Raw genomic sequence first — 23,779 nt, forward strand, 5'->3', positions numbered from 1 at the left:
TTTTTAACATCCCTTGGAAAAGACTTCATATGCAGTATGATGTTAAGAAAAAAAAAAAAAGGATGAGCGGTTACTTGACTATTTCAGCAAATATTTGCAGGCAATTCTCTTGTTAAGTCAGTTATTTATTACAAGTTAAATATTTCTCATAATTGAAGTGCTCTATGACAAATATGACAAATCTGGAAACAGCTTCAATGATGGTGTGATATTGGGATATGATTTACATGTTTCAAATAATTAGCTAGAAATAATTCTGACTCAAATGAAGTCTCACTTCTGGAAAGCATTATATGTCCAATCTAGTATGGTAATGCAGGAAGCTTTTCCCTGTATAAAAAGATGGATGAAATGCCAAATGCAAATAGATCCTAGACGTTTTTCAGGCTCAGTGATACCAAACAATTTATGCAAAAGAGAATTAACCTGCCTAACAAGTCTTCTGTTGTTTTACTGAGCAGAATAACAACAATTTGTAGCAGCCTAAGACATTAATTATGCATTACTTATGGTTTTGTGTAGTCGGGATTTTGAAGATAACAGCTTGCTATTATTAGGTGCAAATAGGATATCCATAGTGTTTTTTTTACATGGGAAGAAAAGGCTAAGCTATGAATTCTCATCTTAAAAAAAAAAAAAACAAAACAAACAAACAAACAAACAAAAACAACAAAAAAAAAACAGTTTTAATTAACAATTAATATTGAAAGAATTCACAGTCTTTGGTTTTAACTTCAAAAGAATCTGGAGACCAATATATAAGGAGTATATATAATATATACTTTATATATATATAAATTTCCCCCCTCAAAATGCCTGTATTCCCCCAGACTCATTAATTGCATGAAACTATCTTGAAAACCAGTAGCTTTACCATTGTACAGTAAGATTTTAATTTATCTAAAAGCTCTTCAGTTGTTACTTTCTCCAATGTAAAGTGCTGAACATATTTTAAGGACAACATTAATTTTCCAAATTCTACCCTCAACAAGCGAGGCTACAAAATCCTACATGATTAACGTCTTGAAAATCGTCTGAGTACATAAGTTTAAGAGGAGAAGAAGTTGAAGTAGGCTGTTTGTCACAGAGTAATTGTGATCTTACATCATTATTCTCCTCCCACAGAGTGTGGGAGGAAAATCCTCTACACTGTAAACATAAAGCATTAACGTGGTAATGAGTGAACTTTTTTTTTTTTTTTTTTTAATCTCAGTGACCTTTCTCCCACAGAAGAGGGATTGCACCATAACCTGTGTTTGTAGAAGCATCGCGCTCAGAGCTTTATTTCACGACATGCAACACTCATTAAAATTGAACTGATAAAGTCAACAGTCTTCCCTCTTGGCTGCCCTACTGACGACGCTCAAGCAAGCCTCGTAGATGACTAATAATCACAAAATCTATGTGCTCTTTTCTGGATCTTCCCGCTGTTGTGCAACACATCGAGGTCACAGTGTTGATATATTCCCATAACATTGCCACCTAGTGAGCCACATTTTAGAAGAAATCCTACTTCAGTCCAGTTTATTGTTTGTCAAAAAATCTTTCAAAGCTAGACATTTTCCATGGGAAAAAGCACCAAATGTCTCATCTGCTAATTACAGAGCTTTGATCTGCCTGTATTTTAAAAACAGCATTACAGTTTTATTTCCAGATTCACTCAATCTTAAAATAAGAGTTCCTGCTATCTTTTTCTTTTCAGCTGTTGAAATAAAGCTTACAGCCTAGACTTCGCTGTTAGTTTCAGCTAGGAAAATCTGCTATTTCTCACTAGCACCGACACACTGGTGTTGTGATTTTGTTGACTCTGCAGAAGCTGGTACTGTTAAGTTACAAAGCAACAACTGAGACCAAAAGGAGAAAAAAGAGAAGGGCAGAAACATGGCCTGGTAAGTTACTACTTCTGTGCCAATAATTTCCTCGTCCACTTCATTCTATAAATCAGCAGATCTAGGTAGGCTTGGGTATGGTAAAAACTATCCCTTTCAATGGGATTGTAAAAACAAGAAAGGGGGAAAAATCGAATAGCCACTGCTGCTATTTATAACATTGATGTAATTCATAAATGTGAACAGAAGCAACAGATTTTCCACATATAATACCATTATTTAAGAAAAGCCTTTTAAATATTGTGTTCGATGCAGTCGTTGCATATAACAGCCTGGTGAATCTTGATGACAAGCTCTTTTCTTGAACCTCAAAGCCAAAAGGGAATTTAGTCTTGTAAAACAGAGTTCGGATTATTCTAGACACATAGACTGTTTCATGCTGGGAGGCCACCAGAGACTTCTTCACCACCTTATACTATAAAAAATCATAAAGCTGCAGGACTTTCCTCACTGCTTAGTTGGTAAAGACTTTGCAACTTTTTATGGGTAAATCAGAACTTGTTTAAAATTTTAATCATTGGATACAGGACTAGCTTACCAAGCAAAAGAGAGTTCAATATTATGGGACTTTAATATTACGAGTCTTTAAAGGCTTTCTTTAAAGACTCTTCAAGGCTGTTTAGGAATACCAGACATTTACAGTATGCCATCACTTCTTCGGAGAATTGTGAATAGTTGCCATTAGAAGCAGGAAGAGATCTAAGCACTAACTAAATCCATGAAACTCTTCAGAACTATGAAAAAACCTTTTAATATTATCAGTGGTCATTTACCATCTTTCACCCAAATACTAGTTTCAATATTTGCAGTTCGCTCACCACACAATTCACGAGGACTACGATTCCACAGCAGAACACCTGCTCTAAGAGGTCACAAATCAAATCACCAGAAACACAGTTTTAAAAATTTTCAACTTTGAAATTTATTTAGAACTCAGGGGTTAAGCGTGGCAAGTTTCCAATTGTCTGTTAATAGCATACCCATGTCACTACCAAGTAAATTGCACTAATTCCCTCTGCCCCCCTCCCCCTTAGAAATCTGCAGGTTAGTTTGCTTAACAGCCAGTGGTTTTGCAAATAGTGTATTCTCGGACACTACTGCATTTCCTGAGTGTTCAAAGCTTCTGTATGATACATTAAGCTGAAGAAAAAAAATAAAAAATAAAAAACAAACAACGAAATTATCATTCAGAAATAAAATAGCTATTTTAACTTACTGCTGAAGTATGGAATCATGAAACGCGATGCATTTTGACAGGAAATTGTTTTGGGTTACTTTAAAAAAAATATTTTTAAAATGACATCCTTTTTCCTTGAATTTTAATCTAAACAGTTTTGAGTTTCAATTCGTTAACCTTGAGAGTATTAAAAATGGATGAAGAACGTAAGATTTACTCAGACAGAAAAGTAGTTGGGACTAAAATATCCACATCAGTACTCCTTTAACTTTTAGGGTGTATTCCTAGTGGCTCTAACAAAAGCAGCATAACAGGGTATTTCTGGTTTTGTGTTCATTTTTTTTAGTGCTCTTGAAAATGAGTTACTAATAGCACTGACCAGAGTGCTCAAACATAGGATTTCAGACAATCGCTTTGCAGTACACTTCAGCTTTATCATGCAAAACCAATCTAGTTATAAACATCCCCACACTAAACACGATAAATTGTGCCAAAGTATGTGATGTGAATAAACGTCAGCTAATCTATCAACACATTGACATATGTCAGCTTGTCTATCAAGCATTGCTCAAGTCCAGAGTAAGATTTCATTTGTCAGAACTGAACTCCTCCATGGGCAGACTGCATAGTCTATGTATAAATATACCAGTTTTTGTATGGAAAACCTCAAAAGTTGTACTTATGTTGGCAATAAGGTTTAGAGAAGAGTTTTAACCCTCTAAATTCACAATCAGTTAGTACATCAACGACGAGGTCCCACTGTCTGTCAGCAGGACTTTTCCATAAAAGACCACAATCATTTCTTAGTCAAAAATCAGAAGCAGAGACAGCCGATGGAAATGCTAACTACATTGTTCTTGCATCATTTTTCACAATACATTCTCATTTACAGATGACTTTGGCAGAAGGGTTCTTCAGGCTGTGACTGAACAAAAAACAACTTCTTGTCTCAGTTTAAGCTTTTCTTTTTTTCTTTAAATGGAAATTTGTTTTAAACAAAGAATTGATAGTATAGGTAATTACCAACAGGAATTACCAAGAGGTGATGTGTTTCACTCTAGTATTATGCGAGTGGCTTGCCAATCCTTTTCCTCTAAAATATTTGTAAAAACATTGGAAATAACTATTAAATTTATTTTTAAAAAAAGCTCTATAAACATCTGCTTAATGCCCTTTCCTTCAAATACAAGACCTCCGCATTTCAGGGTCTTTTTTTTGTGGCTTTAAGGGAGAGGTCAGGGAAGAGGTAAAAGATAGGATAACTGCTATCTTTTAAGTTGTTATGATAGAAAATTTGAATGACTACTGCTCTAAAGATTAAATACAGACTTCACATAATCCATCACAACAGTGGAAATAAACCATAACTGAAACCATATAAAATCCATATCAGGTCAAGTGACGGTACATTAAGAATAACCTTACATGTTACACAGAAGGTAATGCAGATAGATTAAAAGCCACTGTCAGTACGATCATAGTCTTACTGTAGACAGGTGACTCGAATATTTCTAATTACTAAAGGGGAAAAATTAGGTTATAAAAGAAAAATGCATCAAACACACTTTCTTCAAATGTCTATACTATGATTTAAATTAAAAGCCTGAAGCATTCTCCTACATACTCCACTTCCAACTTAAATGGAATATTGCTGTCAATATACAAACCTTAGAGAGGGCACTTCTAATCTAGTTAGTATAACTATGCTAAAGGACAGCTATCTTACAAAGGAGATTAAGTTCAGATGTTTAGAAACTTTAACAGTAAGAGAAAGTTATAAACTCTAAACAGCTACTTGTGTTTAACTATAATTACCTTTTAGAGAACATTAGACTAAACTCCAGTATTTTATACGGTCATTGTATTAAAAGAAACTTCTACCACACCTAAAGGATAAGGCATAGCCATCTACTAATTGGCATATTTGTTTATTTGTCGGTTGTGAAAAGGTCCTTATTTGTGTAAGCAGCAAAACAAATTTCAACTGAATGATTGCTATATGCAAAAGGACTGAAGGCAATTGCCTCTGCAGTGAACTTTACAGTTCTCAACAGCACACACGCAACATGCTATCTGAAAAAAGTTACTAACTGAACTACATGTATTAAATACTGAAAAAAGTTTTACATTTTTATTATAATTTATTTTATTTAACAATCTAAGAAGTTTGCAGCCATCAGAAGTTCCAGTGCAATTTCAGGTGCAATTGGGAATTCAGGAATCTCCGTAGAGCTGTTAGTATAGCGGACCTTGTAGGTGAAATACATGCATACTTTGGATAGGACATGGGATGGGATCTCTCTAAAATTCACCTCATTTGTTTCATTTTCTGCAAACTGTCCTGTAGAAGAAAAAAACAACAAACCAAAAATCAGAATCTCAATTCACTGCAAAAATGAAACACTTCACTACGCTAATACAACGCATTCCAAATAGACTTGCTAGGTCCCACATTCCTGGGTATTACACTCTTCAATGCAAGGCAGGATGTGCCACATTCACAGCCCTCAGGAATATAAAGATCCCTTGCATTTAAAAATCTTTGTTCATTTTGGCTGGAAAATATTAACAATATTCTAAACAACGACACCAGAAATTTAGGTTTAATTCTGATGCTTGCTTTCGACAGGTGCTCTAAAGTTGTAGCACATTCTATGCTAAAGTCTACACTAACAACATCTACAAATAGAGGTATCAATCCAACTTTTTAGCTAGCTTTCTCAAGAAAACAAAATGGTTTAATATATATTCCATATTTGCATAGGCACACATATCAGTTTTGTTCCCTTTGTCATCCCACTATCTTTGAATTTCTTGGACAGCTTCAGTTGAAATCACAAAAGTTAAATTCACTTGCTGAGCTGTGAGAACAGGCAGGCAGGAGAGAAAGGAAACCCCAAGTACGGGAAGAAAGGTTACATTTAGCAGGGGTTAATCCTTATTACATTTGAAGAACTTATCCAAAGCTCAAATCTCAAAACTCAAGTATATTTGAACCTTTCTTTTATGTCCTCTAAGGATGAAATTTAGAAGATATGACATCATCTCATTGTCAATCCCACTGCCATCCTACTGTTTTCTTTGTCACCATTATTCTCATCTCTCAATTTCAAATTCATTAAGGTGAAAGCCTACTAACATTTATTAAAGCCTACTAACATCCACATTTATGGGAGACTTCCAACATGCAGTTGCCAAAACCTCTATAGGAATCCCTTTTATAGTAACTACAAACCAGAGTTATTTACAAATGTCTACACGTATTTGTGTAGAAGTATCTGAACACATGTACTGAAGCTAATCTGGCTTGAATTCTATTACAGGAACAGTAGGAAGCAATACAAATGTTAGCATATTGAAAATGTCACAATACTGAAGTACAGAACACACAACCATCAGTGAAATGATGACCTACTTAAGTGGACAGCAAAAATGGGTTTGCAAGGAAAATTATTCATCTTGGAAGTATGTATGTGCTTAAAAGCTGACTCCTTTAGGAGCCCGTTTTCTAGCCCTCTAAACAGGCTACTTTGCCTTTTACTTCTTCACATTGTTACAGATCATGGAACAAATTCAGAGCAGATCTTGTAACTACTCTTCCTCTTACACACCTGCGAGGCTGACACAGGCTGGATCAGACACAATAGATCTGCTACATGTTTTCAAGCACAACCATAACAATGACATTTAGCAGAACATTAAATTGAGAACTGTAATTGCTCAAGTTACCCAACTTTGCCCAATTGCTGAGTAATTTCAAAGTATAGTCAGCAAATAGATCCTTCCAGCAATCAGAGGCCCATGTAGACCACTGTCCACCACTCAAGTGACCAAAGATAAATATATGGCATGAGGATAAGGAAGAGGGAAAGCACAAATGTTAACTTCTTCCCAACATTTCAGGCTTCAACAATTAGCTCAGACACTTCTTAAACTGGAGGTAGTCTCATGCATCTAGCAGAACATGAGGGCTTTCCCTCTGTAAATTTATCTCCCTCCTTCAAACTTAAGCTAACTTTTGTCATTAAGCTCAGGAACTCCTTGCCATAAGATTTTGTGAATACTCAAAGTTCCACCACGGAGGAGGAACTCCGAAGAGCTACCAACTCTTGCTTGTATTGAATTTGACAGCTGCAACTTTCACATGATGCCCTCAAGTTCTTGTAACAGAGGAAACAAGTAGCAAGAACATTGTAAGATTTCTAGCTGTCCAGAAACAGAGTCCAATTATATGGTATACAATACTCAACAGATGTAGACTGTTCCAGTGGAAACAGAACTTGTCAGGTTTTGAACAAGTAATTATTTGTTCCAGCTTTCACTCACTACATGATATAAATTTAAACAGTCCAAGAGAGAAAAAGGACATTAAGGTATTAAATCTTTTGTACTTACCTGGTCCACTCAACATAGCTTTTATTGTTCCTGATGTTAACGCATGCTCTCTTTTTACAATGAACTCATGGCCATCAGAAGATATTAACTTCACGTACATAGCATCTGGGCCCTCACACCCACCGTATGTTTTCTCTTCTCCATCTATGATGGAAAACATTAACAATTTCAGAACACAACAACTGATTCACATTACCAAAAATGCAAGCTGCAGTTTTTCCTGTGACTATGTTTGCAGACAGAAGAACCACTGACTACCACCAAAAATAAGACAGAAGAATCTCCATAATTGAAGACTTCTCTGAAGAGTTCAGCAACCTATTTAAATGGAGGAATTTTTAGAAAAAGATAGGATTTTTGATTAATATCTCCCCTCTGTTCATCACCAAATTCTGACATTTCAAAAATCTAGGCTGGAAAGAAATCTTCCTTTAGACAAATTCTCAAGTGAAAAGTATTTACTTATTTTAAGAACATGCTACTTCTTCCAGTCATAATGCTATCACCTTGCCTGTCATGCTAATACTTACTAGAAGTCATAAATACATCTAAATACTTAAAAATACAGACTGCAAGAAAAAAAGAGCTTTCTGAAATACAGCAGGAATGAAAGCAGTCAAACCAGGTATTTTTGTACTAGAGTAATGAAATAGGATTCACTCCTTCCCCACTGCCCAGTCACGTCAAGAGCATTAGTGCATACCCACATTATGACCTTTGGTGAAAACGCAAGGAAATTTGGAAAGCCCCTCCAGCAGTTTTGACTATGCTTTTTTTATTTCCCTTCTCTATCCCATTATGTACCTGTTCCTTACTTTTGCTACAAACCCTTACCTTCCTTTCATTTTTGTTTATTCATTTATTCTCTCATAAGTAACAGCACTACCTTTACGTTGAAAAAACAGTATTATTGTTGCCACCATTGCACTGCTCACTCTGTACACTCACACTTTCCCTTCTTGCACTTGCCCTGCCTGTTCAGGCAGCGTGCTCTCTGGGGTACGAACCACTGACTATTTTCTGCCCACATTGCACTATATGACCCCAGAGCACCAAGATGACTGCATCTGTACTTGGTCTTCATACATTCCTGTAAAATGCTGAGTAATTAAGACCATAGTAATTTTAAAACTTAAAAAAAAAAACACAGCGTTTTCAATGCAAAAACACCCACCAACCCATTAGTTCTACCATTTCTATCATATTCAGACTGGACAGTTAATGCCTTATTTCAAAGGCTATTTTCTAAGGGAGTCGAGAACTGACATAAGTCTTGCTTCGGTTCTATTAAAAATTAATACTTGAACTTAATACTATACCATAAAACTTAATTTTCAGAACAGTATTAATTTTGGCAGAGGGGTAAAAATGGAAGTTATGAAAGTTCTTACAGCTTCGGAAAGTGTAACAGAAGAGATCTGTACACTTCTAGAAAAGTAATTTCAAGTATTTCAGTATTTCATCATTGCACGTAGAAGTACAGAAGATAAACCAGAGACTACAAACTTGATGTTTGACTGTTAGTGTTGTTTCTCCTTCTGACAAAATAAAAATAGAAATTATATTAATTATAATATATTGCCTTTCCTTGTATATAGTGCTACAGCAAGCACAATATTCCCCCCTAACAATTAAGTTGCTTTGTGAATTACAAGTTAAAATAAAATTATCATAGAGTTATTGCCAATTTTAAGAAAGTATTTTCAAGTGCCAAAGAAGCTAAAATACTTTCAGGAAAAGTGTAGCTAAATCCAGAAGCTGTCCAACTTTGTTTCATTAACCATCATTTGTAGCAAGCCAGATAATGACAGTTTCAGACAATTAGTCAAGTCTCACACTAATTTATCAGTCAGTGCTTATTATGATCTCTCAGCCAGAATTAGACAGGCTGACCTTAGTAAACAAAAAAATATTTAAGTCAGTATATAGTGAGATTTTCTTGTCCTCTATCTAAAAGTCTTTTGCTATAAAACCTAGAAGTATCCTGTTTTACCATATACATTTTCATCACTAAACATAATAAGCTCAATGAAATTTAGTTTGATAGATACACTCTGAACAAATTGTTCAAGAAACAAACATTCACTTGAGGAATTCCTCTTAAAAAAAATAAAACATATCTGTAGGAAGTTCCACTGAGGTTTCGGGCTACCAGAAAAATTAGTGACAGGATCAATGTTTAAAATCTTACAATTCACTTTCTCTACCAGAGTAAGTGAGAAAATGTTTCACATAGGAAATAAAAGTCTAAGAAAAATCAACTTACCCATTCTCTTATAAAAAAATTATTTCTTTTCAACAGCAGCTTTTTCAATAGGAGCGTCTGAAAAACACAAATGGCAACATTTGCAGTCAGTAGTCCAATTTCTTACATCAGCATTAGTTACTAGCCTTTATATTACTATAAACACTATTGAATAAAAAGAACGACAACATACAACATACAATTTTATGAACACTTAAAGTTTACAAGATGTTTTTGTTTTGCTTTTGTTTGTTTGATTTTTGCTATCCAGATATCCCTACCAGCTTGCCACATTCTGGAATCTCTAAACTGTAGCTTTTGGAAGAAACTGTTCCCCTAAGGTTTTTAAAAGCCTTTGACTTTAAAGCCAGAGTCACTTCAGAATCTCATTACTTTTATTCCTATGGACACCACCTGTGCAATGGTAGTGGGGAGGTGAAGAAAGTAAGTTCTACAGAAGGCACTTAAGAAACTGACCAGTCTGTCCACAGGAGAAAAGAAGCGTGAGAACAGCTCAGTACGATGTGAACAGAGGAGGGAGATTTATCATATGGGTATCCTGGTATTCAGGAGAGACCTCGACAAGCTGGAGAACGGGGCCAGCAGGCATCCCCTGAAGTTCATCAAAGGAAGAGGCACCTTTGGAAGAACTGCAAAGTAGCACATGCCCCAGTACTGCCTGGGGGCTGACCAGCAGGACAGCAGCTTTGCAGGAAGAGACCCGAGGGTGCTGGCAGACACTGTGTTGAACATGTGCCAGCAACGTGCCCTTGCAGCAAAGAAGGTCGACAACAAACCAGGCTCATCCCAGGCGGCTAGAGGAGGCGTGCTGCTGGCAGGCTGAGGGAGGGCATCCTTCCCTTCTGCTCGGCGCCAGTGGGACACATCTGGAGTCTGGATCCTTGGTACAAGAAGGACTGACAGGCATCCTGCAACTGACCTCAAAGATGGGCAAAGGATTGGAGCGCCTGTCACATAAGGAGAGGCTGAGAGAGCTGGGACTATTGAGGCTCGAGAAGAGATGGCTCAGGGAGCAAGCTAATCAGTGTGCACTAAATACCTGGCCTTCCAACCTGTCCTTCCTAGAAGATTGAGGGTTCCCGACACAGACGCCAATGTCACCTCGATAATCTACTGTCCTGGTTTCAGTTAGCACAGAATTAATTTTCTTCCTAGTAGCTGGTGGAATGCTGTGTTTTGGCTTAGAATGAGAAGAGTGCTGATAACACCCCGATGCTTTAATTGTTGCAGAGCAGTGCTTATACTAAGCCAAGGACATCTCAGCCTTTGCTCTGTCCTGCCAACGGGCAGGCTGGGGGGTGCAGTAAGAGCTGGGAGGGGACAGACCCAGGACAGGTGACCCAAACTAGCCAAAGGGGTATTCCATACCATCTGACGTCATGCTAAACAATATATAGGGGTGGCTAGCCGGGGGGAGGGGGCCGGACTGCTCGGGGTTAGGCTGGGCATCGGTCAGCGGGTGGTGAGCAATTGCATTGTGCATCACTTGTTTGTACATACTATTATTACTTTCGTATTATCACCATTGTATCATCATTATTATTATTGTTATTATTATTTTGTTATTTTTTTTTTTCCTGTCTTATTAAACTGTCTTTATCTCAACTCACGGGCTTCACTTTCCATTTCTCTCCCCCGTCCCAGAGAGGGAGGGGGGAGGGTGAGCGAACGGCTGCGTGGTGTTTAGCTGCCGGTCGGGTTAAACCACGACATCTACTTGGATATTTAATGCAGGTATTCGTGTGGTGTGGAGCCAGGAGCTCCACTGCTTATAAGCTGACACACAGCTTGCTGCAGACATTTTTTGCCACAGAAATGGATCTGAAGGGTGATAGAAACAGAACGCTTATTTGTATAACAAATATGGTATTTTCAGGCTCAACATACATTTCTTTACATCAAACTGCATCTCTGCTGAGGAACAGAAAGCTTTGGGAGAGAAATTCCACCCACCTGCTGCCCTCAAATTCCTTTCATGTCTGCAGCTCTCTCCAAACATTAACCCAGCACAAATCAATGACATCCTGTTGTGTGCCCACGGGTCCAGGAAAACACGACCAGCGATTCTGGTTGGTTTCTCAGCTGACACCCAGGGTCAGGGGCAGCACAGAGACCGGTAAGGATTCTGGTAATTCATTTCTCTGCTTCAAAAAGCAATGAGCAACAGCAGAAGTATGAACTGCAATTACAGTAAAAGACCCCAGAGCATGAAGGTGTGAAAAACCAGAAGAGAGACTGCTTTCCTTATCTTCTCCCTCCTATAGCTGTGGTAGAAACCTAGCAAAAAAATTGCAAGCAAGTTGAAGGGGGACCTGAAAGATCTGGGGGAAGTTTTACAGAGATTCCTGAGCAAAGTCTAAAAGAATTACCTCGTTAGAAGATTCAGCCCCTTGCTATTGCAGATGGCTTCACTACTCAAGAATACTTTGGTGCTGAGTGTGCTGATTTGTTCCAGCTCTCTTTTTCACCACTATTTTGTGCAAGCAAGTATGAAATGATCTGAATGGTTCCTCAAGCTTCCACGAGAAGGCACTTTGTTAAGTATACCTCAACCTGCACAGGCATTACCAGATTAAATAATGTTTTTTAGGTATCTGTGAAACACTGAGCAAAAAGCATCCTGTGTCTACATTGCTGTTGTCTTTGAAAATGATCCCAACTTGACCAAAATATCTTCCTTTCCCGTTGGCAAATCTTTTACCAGGTGAAAAGTTCCTGAACATAAGGCATATTCCAGGATGTGCTTTGAGAGTTAATTTGTGTAGATTGTCACACCTCAACACTGAACGTTAAATGCCTTTGTCACTTTCAAAAATTCCAGCAACTCCTGCAAGGAAATTACATTCGGATGCTGGAACAGTGGCAGCACCAAAGCTGATGACATCTTTCACCCGTTTCAGCAGGTTCTTTACATGGAAATCAAGCATCCTGAAGAGTATCTGTTACTCAGGACCAGAAAAGATACCTTACATTGTTACTCCTATTTCACAGAAGAGAGCATCACTTGTGCTACCCCTTTCTCTAGCCACAAAACCCTTCCGTATGCTCCAAGAGAGTAGTGAAACTGCTTGTTTTTGTGAATAAGCATAAGTGATGCCATCCATACCAGTGGATGTACTGCTGAAAATAAAGTGTGCCTCAGTTTCCAATACAAAAAATGCCACTAAATATAGGAAGAAGGTCATGCTAGTTAGTGGGAACACAGTTACATTAACGCTTCCCATGGTGAAAGCATGATTTGAGGGCACAATAAATCAATGTTTTGGGAAACAATACAATGTCCACACCAAAATATTAGAGCTATGGCAAAAAAAAAAAAAAAAAAAAAAAAACAGTGAGCATTTTAATGACATCAAATGCAATGTGCTATCATATGATTAGAGAGCAAAAACACAGGTATTAACACCTAAGGGGGGGGGGGGGGGGGAGACATGATCAGGCTTAGTGGTCAGTTGTATGAAATATAAAGGCAAAGAGGATACAAGTTGGCATGCTGGACTAGCTAATACCTAAAACCAGTCATTTCCCTGAAAACAGGAAAGGAGGGCAAATTAGATGGAATCTGGACTAAGCAAATCATTTGGGGTTAAATAAATAAATGTGGCAACAGGATAATCTTGAAAGGAGAAAAACTATCCAACAATACCATGTGACGTTGCAAACGTGGAACACTTGGACTGCAAAAGAACTACTAGTTCCTCCAAAAATGATATGAAACTTGTTATTTTAACAGTGTTGCCAGAAAAAAAAAAAAACAAAACACATCAGGTTTAGATGAGACAGAAGTGGAAGGCACACGAAGAAGTGACTGGTTTTGAAAAAAGGCACAGAAGAAGCTACACAAAATGAAACTATGAAACGCAAGAGCCCTGCATGTAAGAACTGACTTCTTTTACATAGCCATGGCTCATCATTTGGAAGTGTTAGTCTTTCTGTGGTCAGCTGTAAGCTGATGCAGCTCTGAAGTATTTAAAAAAAAAAAAAAAAAAAAAAGGAAGGGGGGGAGGGTGGAGGCAAATGCAAATCAAGGAACTTTTTGCAACAGAGACAGGGAAACATTAATGCTGTTGTATCACATATCAGTGACAACTTCTCTGGAGTATCACATGCAGTTCTGATTACCTGTTTTCAAGAAAAAAGTTCAAATTGGAAAAACTACAGAAAGGAGATACTGCCATGGCCAAAGAGGCTGTAGAAGAGAGAAATTGAAAGTCTTGCTTGCTCAGCTTAGCAAAACAAAACTGGAATGAAGATAAATGTAACAATTCATTAAAAGGATAAACAAAGAGGGAGAGACATTGCCAAGATTATCCCTCAGTTTAAGTCTAACAAATGAGCATAAGCTAACAAAGAATAAAGTTTCTATCAGAACTGCACAATCCAAGTTTGGTTCTGAATACAGAACAAAACCAACATTGCATTGCTTAAAGCGGAAGATGCAGAAATCCTACCTACATTAAGAAAAAAAGATCATACATTCCATTATATGACACATGCAACTTGCAAGCAAGGCACAGAGCCTTGTTCTTGCTATCACAAAGTCATTAAGATTGGAAAAGCCCTCCATGATCATCTGGTCCAGCCATCCCCCTACCACCAGTGTCACCCACTAAACCATGTCCCTAAGCACCATGTCCAACCTTTCCTTCAACACCCACAGGGACAGTGACTCCACCACCTCCCTGGGCAACCTGTCCCAGTACCTGACTGCTCTTTCTGAGAAGAAATGCCTCCTAGTTTCCAACCTGAACCTCCCCTGGTGCAACTTGAGGCCATTCTCTGTAGTCCTATTGCTAGTTATCTTGACACAAAGTATCATTTCTGAAAAATATAACTGTGGATAATGTTAGGGGTTTAGATTTACTTCTGACAAAATATGGTAAGCAAAGAGCATGGAAAGATCATAGCGTCAATGCAAAAAGAGAGCAGAAGATCAGAGAAAGAGGAAAACAGGAATCTGGAAAAGCTAAAAAAGCAATAACAAACTGTTAACATCTATCAGTTCTCTTCCGCATTAAGAAGCGTTCCATGTGTCAGGACACATTGTGAAGGTTTGAACATCCTGCTGCTTGAAATGATTTTGTGAAAACCATCTTCTTTCCAACAGCTACACCCAAGTTATCCGAAATGATACTAATTTAATCCCACGCATGCCACAGCCTGTTTTCTTCAGTTAATTCAGTGCTTCAGAAGCTTACAGAAAAGTTTGTGGGAACAGCAGATGATTTACACCTTGGGGTAGAATATAGCTAAGTACTATAAACCACGATAGCTAAACAACACAAGGCGAGTGTTCTTGTTAGCATGTTTAAATGCGTTCTTGTCCTCCTCCTAACCCCAAGCAGAAATAGTACGGTACAGCACAGTTTGACTTCTCTCTCCTGTTTCTCTTGAAGCATCAAGTGCAAGAAAAACAACAAAAAATATGCCCACGACCCTCCTAGTTTACTGCCAAAAATGCACACGCATCTCCCAGGCTTCCTACAATTTTCAGAGTACCTATACAAGTGTACCTGGTGTATCTACAAGACTGGAAAGCACTTGATAGACATACACTAATTCAACTGGACACGTGCAAACACCACACAGATTCCAGAACCCCAACATTTTAGTCCAGCTGGCACAAGAAGCTTAAACGGACACAAACATTTGCAAGCACTCAGATTCTTTGTTCCCACAAAGAACTCTCTAAACCTCACATTCTGGTGCAGGGTAACTTCCAGTTCTTTGCTGTGCAATGCAGATGCACGCAGGGCTTTTGTACACTTCAGTTGGTGCCATTTCTGCATTCGACGTGATCAACTTTTGGAAAGCGTGGGGCAAATAACACAAATGCCTTCACAATTCTTGGGTCAGTTGAGACATCAAATGTGAAATTTTCTGGGTGTCATTTGTATATTAGGAAGAATTATTCAGTAAACAGAAGCTGTTGTGTGCTAGAACAATAGTCCCGTACTGTTTAATCCTAAACTCTAGTCCTATTCTGGATCCTATACGCTATTTAGTTTAAAAATAGAGCTTTTCAGTTTAGCACTCATTCAGGACACACCAAAAAAACATTAGTGTAAATAAGGATTGAAGCATACCTAGAAAAACCATGAAAGAAAATTGGTACATGGCAATTTCCCAATCAGCTGGTTCACCATCCCATGCTTGTACACTCCAGTTCCACCATTCAGGGACAAACTGACAGGAGGTGCACTAAAGGTGAACGCTAGTTCAGACAAGCAGGAGATGAGCTAGGATGCTGCCTGTGCACGGAATATCAAAGACCTCACTTTATTTAAGATATCCCTTATCAAATAAAACTTTCCAGTGATTCCCAAAAAAGGAAAAAAAAGGGGTTATTGTTTTATTCCTAACATACAATAGAAGTCCTGATTACTGTATACCTCTTGTTATTGGGAGGGATAACAACCTGATAGCATATTCCATTTTTTTTTCTTTATAGGGCACAGATCTCTGCCCTTTCATTATAAGCATTCATCAAAACCTACTGTTATGCAAACTACCTTATAACAAAGATGACCGAATTCTGAACCCTTCCAGATAAACAAAAACTTGTCCTACATCCAAATTCCTTTATTTCAGAATTACAAAAACGCGTAATCTGAAGCTAATTAAGTTTTTCAAAGGTATCAATTTGTCCCCACGCACAGCATAAGGGACGTAAGCATGAAGACAAATATATCAGAAGAATAAATAAGAAGGTGGGAGGCAGAAGAATCATCTCAATAGAGAATCATCTGGATCTCCTCACTGTACCAGCATTAAGTCTTTACATTAAGACCGCAAGAAAGTAGCTAAATCTGTTCATCACCTATTCTAGCATGAGCAAAAAAAAAATAAATCTCAAATGACTTTTCTCTGAATTAACAAGAGAAAACTGCCAAAAGTGTTTACAGTGTGTAAAGGTTATCTATCTTAAGCTTCCCAGCGTTGATGGTAAATCTTAGGGAGAAAACTATTTACACCACTTCAAAACACCGGACAGCTGATCCCCAGATGTATTAGGGAAAAACTAGCGCTTATTCTCTTCTAAGTAACTCTTGATTTAACGAACAGCGTTTCGCTCCCAGCAGTGTTTTTGTTTTTAGTATGTCAAAAAGAGGAAACTCGAGCGCAGAAGGGGATATTCACAAACACGGGCACAAGGCTGCTGTTGCTCCGAAGGTGCCTCAGCTGTCTGCTACTTACATTTTCCTGGCCTCCTTCCAAACTGAACTTTTGCGAGCGACCCACGGCGAAGCAGAGTAAACAGAAAGCCCACGGCTGCTTAGGGCGTCCCTATCGCGCAGCGGCTGGCTTAATATCGCGACCTGCGACACCGAGCACCTTCCCTGAAGCCCCTTCAGGCTGCGCTGCGCGTTATAAGATAACGCCGGCTACCGGAGGAGCCTGCTGGTGTCACCCCGTCCCTCCCCACGCCTGTACCCACAGCCACGGACACCCCCCCCTCCTGGCAGCCCCATCCCCCTCCCACCCGCGGCCAACGAGCGCTGAGAGGAGCCGGGAAGCGGCCACCGACAACCGGGCCCCCCCCTCCCGGCGCCGGCCCCCACCCCTCCGGGAGGCTCCCCCCCGCCTCCGGCCCTCGCCTCCCCCTCACCCCAGCACCGGGAGGGACCCGCCGGAGGCCGGGGCCCTGCCCCCGAGCTCCGGGAGGGCCCCGCGGGCTCCCCCCGGCCCCGCCGCCCCCTCACCCGTCGGCGCCGCTCCCTCCGCCCCGCTCGCAGGGCCCCCGCCGCCTCGGGCCGAGCGCTTCCGCCAGGACACGGCGCAACTTCCGCTCCCCCCCCCCGCGCCCTGCCCTTGGAAGCGGAGCGAGGCCGCCCGGCTCCCGCCGTGCCGCGCGGCGGCGCGCAAGGCACGCTGGGGGATGTAGTTTCCCTTGGGGGCCGGGGGGCGGCCGCCATGTTAGGAGCGGGGCGGCTTTGCGCTGTGTCCTCCGCGGGTGCCGGGCGGTGCCGGCCTGCCGTGGGGGGCTGAACGCGGGGCCTGCTGCCATGCTGCTGCTCCGAGCCGCCGCCTGCTGCCGCCGGGCCGCCTCTGGCCCCGCCTGGCTGCGGGGGGCCGCCGCGCACCGAGGGCTGCCCGCTGCCTGCCGCCGCCGGGACAGCGCGGGGGGGGGGCAGGTAGGGGAGGGGGGGGGAGGTTTGATGTGGGGGGGGGTCTCGGCCTCGCAGGGTTTTCGTTTCGGAAAAAAAAAAGGGGAAAATGCAGGAAGGGAGGGCTCGGAGAAGGCACGTGGGAGCTGCTGGGGATCGCCGGGCAGCGGGGCTGGGGCGGTTGGGTTTCCCTTGGCGGTGCCAAATCCGTGCTGTGGAGCAGGGGGCGCGCAGCGGGGCTTGGAGGGTTACGGGTTTGGGAGGCCTCCCCGAAGCAAGTGTTACGTTTGTACATCGCTGTGTCGGTGTCCGACGCTGCTTTGGAATAACTAGTTGGAATATCGTGAAAATAGCCAATCGATATTTGGCTATTTGGAATTTCCGTGTGCCTCATGGTGCATACCCTGACTGTAATTCCTCGTTCAGGATGCTGGGGGTAGCTTCAGGACAAGGAGAAACCTTTGTGAAGTGGATTGGTACTGATGCTGCTTGCTCTCCTCTTCCAGGTTACCTCTTTTCAAGCGCTGGCTGTTCGCAGCCTCAGCACATCCGCCCCTCCAGACCATCCGGAGCATGGAAGATTACTTTATAAAGGAAACTTGGCAAAGGCGGTGTTAGGTATGTCACTTGAAGAGATTTACTCTTTCTTTAAATATCTTTAAAATGCAGTGTTACAAAACTGAACGTTCTTCTTTCCATCTCTGCTAAAACCCAATTTCTCAGTACATCAAAAAAAAATCTTGTTGTGTTGCTTGATTTTATGCTTCTGTACAGTGTAATGATTAATGTTAATAATTTTTCTATATTCTAGTTAGTTTTAGGTCTGTGGGGAGTTCTAATGGTATGGTGCAACTCTGTAACCCCTCAGCCTGTTTCTTTTTCTCTTGCAGCCTGTGGAGTGCATTTCTCAACCCAGGAGCCAACACAGACTAGCTGTACCTGATATTTGCATTCTGTATGCTTTTGAATGTTACTGAAATGCCTATGAAGTAGGCACAAGGACTGGGGGTGACCCACAGCAATGGTTATGGTCTTCTAAACTGTATGCAAAGATGGCTGTGGAGTACTTGTTAGTATTGAATAACCGAGATTTTTCAACTTTCAGCATAGCGGGGGACCAAGCAAACTTTTCTCTGTAAAGCTCACTGAATGTCTGCTTTGGCTGTTGGGGAAGGCAGAAATGCCTGGCCATATCTGCGTTGATTACTCCTGCTTGTGAAGTGAAAACTTCATACTTGTGCCTAATTGCATAATAGCTGAGTTCATCGTAGAAATAGAGCCAGCTGCTAGCTTTGATAAACCCAGTGTGAATACGAACCCAGTGTATACACGAACCATAACAGTAGAAGGAAGAGAGTACTGAGTTTCCTGGTTCTTGTTAATGGCTCCTTGTATTGGAGAGTTTTTTTAAAAAGTGGATTTTCAATAACTTTATTAGTTCAAGTAATGACATAAATTTATAGTAGCAGAGCATGTGCAATTATAGAGATGATTTTACTCCTAAGTATTAACCTTGGTTTTCTCTTGTTTTATGTAGGTGTGAGGTTTTTCTCTTACTCCACCAGTGTATTCAACCTGTTCATGGTGCCCTACATCATGCTCAAAACTGGCATTGGATTTGATAGCCTGCTTATACAAGCTGCATTTTATGGGTTGATAGGGTTTTTTACATTTGTAACGCCAGTCACTTTGCATATCCTTACAAAAGGCTATGTGATTCGACTCTATTATAAGGAGGAAATGGACACCTATACAGCTATTACGTACAATGCAATCTTGACAGAGAAAGTGACTGTCTTCCAGCAGAAAGATGTGAAGATTCCAGACATCACCAAGATGTTTACAACGTTTTATGCTAAAACTAAGTCAATGCTTGTTAATCCGCTGCTTTTCCAGAATCCTGAGGATTTTAACCGTCTCATGGGCTATGACAAATCCTTATATTTTGATTTTGAGGAGGAAAAAGAAAACAGTGAAAGTAAATAACTTGAAGATCAGGAATATCACTTATTACATGAATTGTTACTTATTACCCGGTTATGATGCAGAGCTATATATTTAAAAGCATGTTGTGTTCTATTATATTTTCTTAAGTATCAGATAACATTTGAGTTCTCCAAATGTGTTTTGGAATGTACTGAAAAAAAAAGGTTCTAAATAATGTGCAGTCTTTCTTCAAAGTTAATGACACAAAACATACTAAAAATGCTTATGTCTGTCTTCTGCTTGCTATTCTTGATTTAGTTTCTATTATTAACTATCCAGGAGAATGGTAAAATGCATGGGCTATGCTGCAAACTCACAATCTCTTGTAAAATTCAGATTAAAAAAAATGATCAGCATTCACTACCTGTCAAGTAAATTACATTTAATTCCAAAAGAGAGGGCTTTTTTTTTTTTTTTTTTTTTCCTCCTGATGCTGTTCTTCATACCCTGAGAGTGGTATTGGCTTTTACGTAGCCAGGAAAAGTCTTCGGAAAGCAGACGGGTATTGCTATTAGTTCCTGCTAGAGGTCTGGGGGCCTCTGGAGAAGTTAGAAAGAACAGCTGAGTCGCAACAAGGTATAGTCACAGGTACTAAATGGTGTGTTAAGATAGAGTCCCATTCCCAAGGAACACTGCTCCCAGATATGGAAAACAAGTAGCCTGTCTTTTCTGTGTGTACTTGGGGGAGCATGTTAGCATAAGAACTGTGCTGTCAAAATCCTGTTAAAGCATACTGTATTTGGACCAACTTAAAATGCTAGCAGCTACTGGTTAAAATGGACTCTTTCACCATTTTTGAAAGTTGGGGATGCAAAAGGAAATCTCTGATAGAATACTGTTTAGACCTTGTGCCTTAAAAAGTATACTTCTTGATTTCTAGCTCTGCAAAGAAAGACATCTTTAATTCAAGTAAAGAGCATTAGGTTTTTTCATGTGACTGGATTGCTTAAATTAGTTCTGCACTCTGCATATGTGAAAATTGGATTTAAATGTTTTTAATCCAAGGAGAAGTTTGTTACACAAACTGACAAGTACTTGTATAAAAAAAATAATAATGAGAGTCCTAAATATTTGCAGACTTAAAAAATTGCTGAATCAAACAAGAATACATACAAAATTCAAATTGATCCTTTCATATTAGGAGCTTACTTTGTAAATCTGATGCTTGCTACTTATTCCTGATTAGTCATCCTGATCCTGTGAATAAAGAAAAAATAATTATAACTACTTTCACAGATGTTTCCTAAGTTGTAGCCAAGGAAAATTATGTACTGAAAAGTCTAAATGTATTCTAAAACTATTACTCCAATTTCTTCTTGTAGGTCGACACTGTAGATCATTTTAAAAATCTGTGTTTTTAAAAATTGTTCTTACTGTTGAAACCACTCTTGATATAGTTGCTAATTAAAAAGCAAATCAGTCCATTGAGTTATTTCTGAGGCATGTTTGTGTTGGAACAGTTTTCATTCAAAAAGCCTGATCTAACCCTGTTAAGCCAGTATCACTCGGTAGGTAAGCGGTAATATACAAAAATGCATTTAATGCGTCATACTGAAGACAGGAGGCCAGTAACAAGCAATTTTGATCATGTGGTTGTAGTACTCGTCTTTACTAAAGTGATGTTTTATATCTAATTAAAAAAAATTGTCCATTCTTTCTGTGTCTCTGCTCATTCTCATCTTTTTGTGCTCACTGATGATCCCTTTTCTTCTGATTAGTAAGAATTTTCACTGTTAAAATTTGGTATCTTGCTGAGTCAGATTTAAGCAGCAATAATAAGAGTTTTCCATCCCAGTGGTTAAGTTTCTCAAAAAAAAGTAGAGGCAGTGAACATTTCTTCTACCTGTTTGTCTCCTGACAGTGAAATGCAAGTTCAGTGAGTAAGTGGCTTTTGAAACCTAGATTATTTTAAATAAATAAATAAATGTCCAGGTTTTTACCAGCAGGTAGGTGGCAATTCTGGCCACAATGCAGTCTCAGAAGAATATTTCATACTTCCAAATGTGTACCTTGAAAATAGTGGTAATTCCATAGCTTTCTTTTAAAAGTACTTTTATATTAAATACAATCTTACTAAAATTTGGAAAGAGTTTTTGCTTTCTAGCACTGGGAAAGGTCAAATTTCCTAGAGATGCACAGTATTCCACTGGGTCTACAATTTATTTGCTGCTAACTTGGCAAACTGTGAATTCAGGAAACAAACTGTAAATCTTCAAATCGTATTTCTTTTTATGGTCACCAAATAAATGTGCCTTTGACCTGTTAGCATTTGCCTGTCCTTGTGTATAATTCCAGGATTCTCAGACTTGGCTGTTTTTGCAATTTTTACTTGCAGTGTGTACTTGAACATATGTAACTGTTTTAGGTCCCTTGTGGTACTTGCTGAGACCAGAAAAGACTACTACTCAAGCAACAGTAGCTCATTCTTCACATTAGCAACAAAATGAAAAATTGAAATGTAATCCAAAAACACTTCTTGATGCATTTTCATTTTACTTTGGGTACTGAATAGCCTGTCTTAATACAGGTATTTCAGTTTAGATTGCTGTTACTCTCCACTTGCAGAAGTGATCCTTATACAGTACTACACAATCTCGAGGTCCTGAAGTTCAGATGCATTCCATAGTGTACTGAATGCATTTCCAAGTGGGAAACTGAAATTTTTGGTGTCCTAAGCTAAGAAATGTGCATAAATCAAAATATGCCATCCTACTGCTAACAAATTTTGCAAGAGAATTAATTACACACACATATATATAACTATTGAGTGTTTCAGTGAACTGAGATTGCTTTTAAGTCATTCGTAGTGCCAGATTATGTTTTTATTTATTTATTTATTTTTATTTTTATTTTTTAAATATCAGCTCCATGTTCTTCACAGTTCTATTAATTTTGTGAACTATCATTTTCTTATTTTTCTTCAGTTTTATATGTTTGGTGAAAAGCAGTTCTAATTGCAAAGGTTTTCCTACCTGTTAATGTTTTCATCCCTGGTAATTACTGGTGTTTTTTTCTGGTGCAGGTAACTCGTGTACAACATGGAAGAAAAGTAATTTGGAAAACCTAGTGCTTATACATGTGGGTAGAGATTGTAGAAGCCCGGTCTTCTAAAATAGATGCTCTACAAGCTGTCATATTCGCAAAGCTACACCTACCTTGGAAGTTGCCAGCTCCTGCAACCTTTCAGTGCTAACCCATCACTTGTTACTAGCAGCTGGGTCTCACATCTTACTCAAGTTAGTACTAGGTTTTCTCAATCTGGTGTGAAGAGCAGGAACATATGAAATGACTCAAGCCTTCTTCCTAGACACTCACTTCCTATCTGCTTCCAGCCTTAAGAGCTTCCACAGAAGGTCATAGATGACTGCTGTTTTCCCTGGGAAAGGGAAAGTACAGATTTTTCTTTAGAGTCTCTGACTACGTGGTGTTCTCTTGCCAGCATTCCTCTCCTTTTTTTCTCAAGTTTTTGACTTAGTCGAAAATACGACTCATTAGTACCTATTTGTTCTTAGTTATAAAGTACATAAAGCTCTGAGGTAGTTCACACTCTTAACCATGCTCCCTAAGATTAAAAGGTGACTAGTTTCACTGGAGCATGCAAACCAAAAGTCATTGCATGGGCAAAGATGAAGAAAAGCTGCATAGACTTTTTGCACTGTACTGTGAGAGCCTAATTAAGGTGATAGAAACTTAAAGTAATTGTGCAGTAAAAATTAAGGGCACACAAATTATTACAACTTAATTAGAACTTAATAGGTGGAAACTTGGTAAACTGTTGTAATTTTGTTGCCCTAGAGTTCCATGGTTATACTACAAATATCTTCGTGACCCCATGTACAGCATAGCCTGCAACAATTCAGCCTCGCTAAGAAATGGGACAAGAGAGCCAGCTAAGAGTTGGATCCATGGTAATAAGATTATACCACAGCTACACAGGCCTCAGCGAGCAGCTCAAAAT

The 23,779-nt window shown here is 39.4% G+C and overlaps 2 protein-coding genes across 3 annotated transcripts; one reads left to right on the top strand and one right to left on the bottom strand.

Moving 5' to 3' along the window:
* Positions 1-2,782: 2,782 nt before the first annotated feature.
* ELOC (elongin C) lies at positions 2,783-17,506 on the bottom strand. Of its 2 annotated transcripts, none has more exons than XM_082754678.1 (4): positions 11,681-11,994; positions 9,728-9,784; positions 7,462-7,605; positions 2,783-5,407 (listed from the first exon to the last, which is right to left on the bottom strand). In XM_082754678.1, the coding sequence occupies exons 2-4, from the start codon at positions 9,729-9,731 to the stop codon at positions 5,217-5,219; spliced, it is 339 nt and encodes a 112-aa protein (XP_082610804.1). In that variant the 5' UTR covers positions 9,732-9,784; positions 11,681-11,994; the 3' UTR covers positions 2,783-5,216. The 2 variants fall into 2 exon arrangements, with proteins under 2 accessions (XP_082610804.1, XP_082610803.1); XM_082754677.1 differs by lacking the exon at positions 11,681-11,994 and adding an exon at positions 17,431-17,506 and having other exon boundaries at positions 2,784-5,407.
* Positions 17,507-17,626: 120 nt separating this feature from the next.
* On the top strand, positions 17,627-22,211 carry TMEM70 (transmembrane protein 70). Its single transcript, XM_082752814.1, has 3 exons — positions 17,627-17,862; positions 18,342-18,453; positions 19,373-22,211. The coding sequence occupies exons 1-3, from the start codon at positions 17,734-17,736 to the stop codon at positions 19,819-19,821; spliced, it is 690 nt and encodes a 229-aa protein (XP_082608940.1). The 5' UTR covers positions 17,627-17,733; the 3' UTR covers positions 19,822-22,211.
* Positions 22,212-23,779: the final 1,568 nt, after the last annotated feature.

The sequence above is a fragment of the Aythya marila genome (genome assembly GCF_965140915.1).
Source record: "Aythya marila genome assembly, chromosome: 2".
In the NCBI taxonomy this organism is placed as follows: Eukaryota; Metazoa; Chordata; class Aves; order Anseriformes; family Anatidae; genus Aythya; species Aythya marila.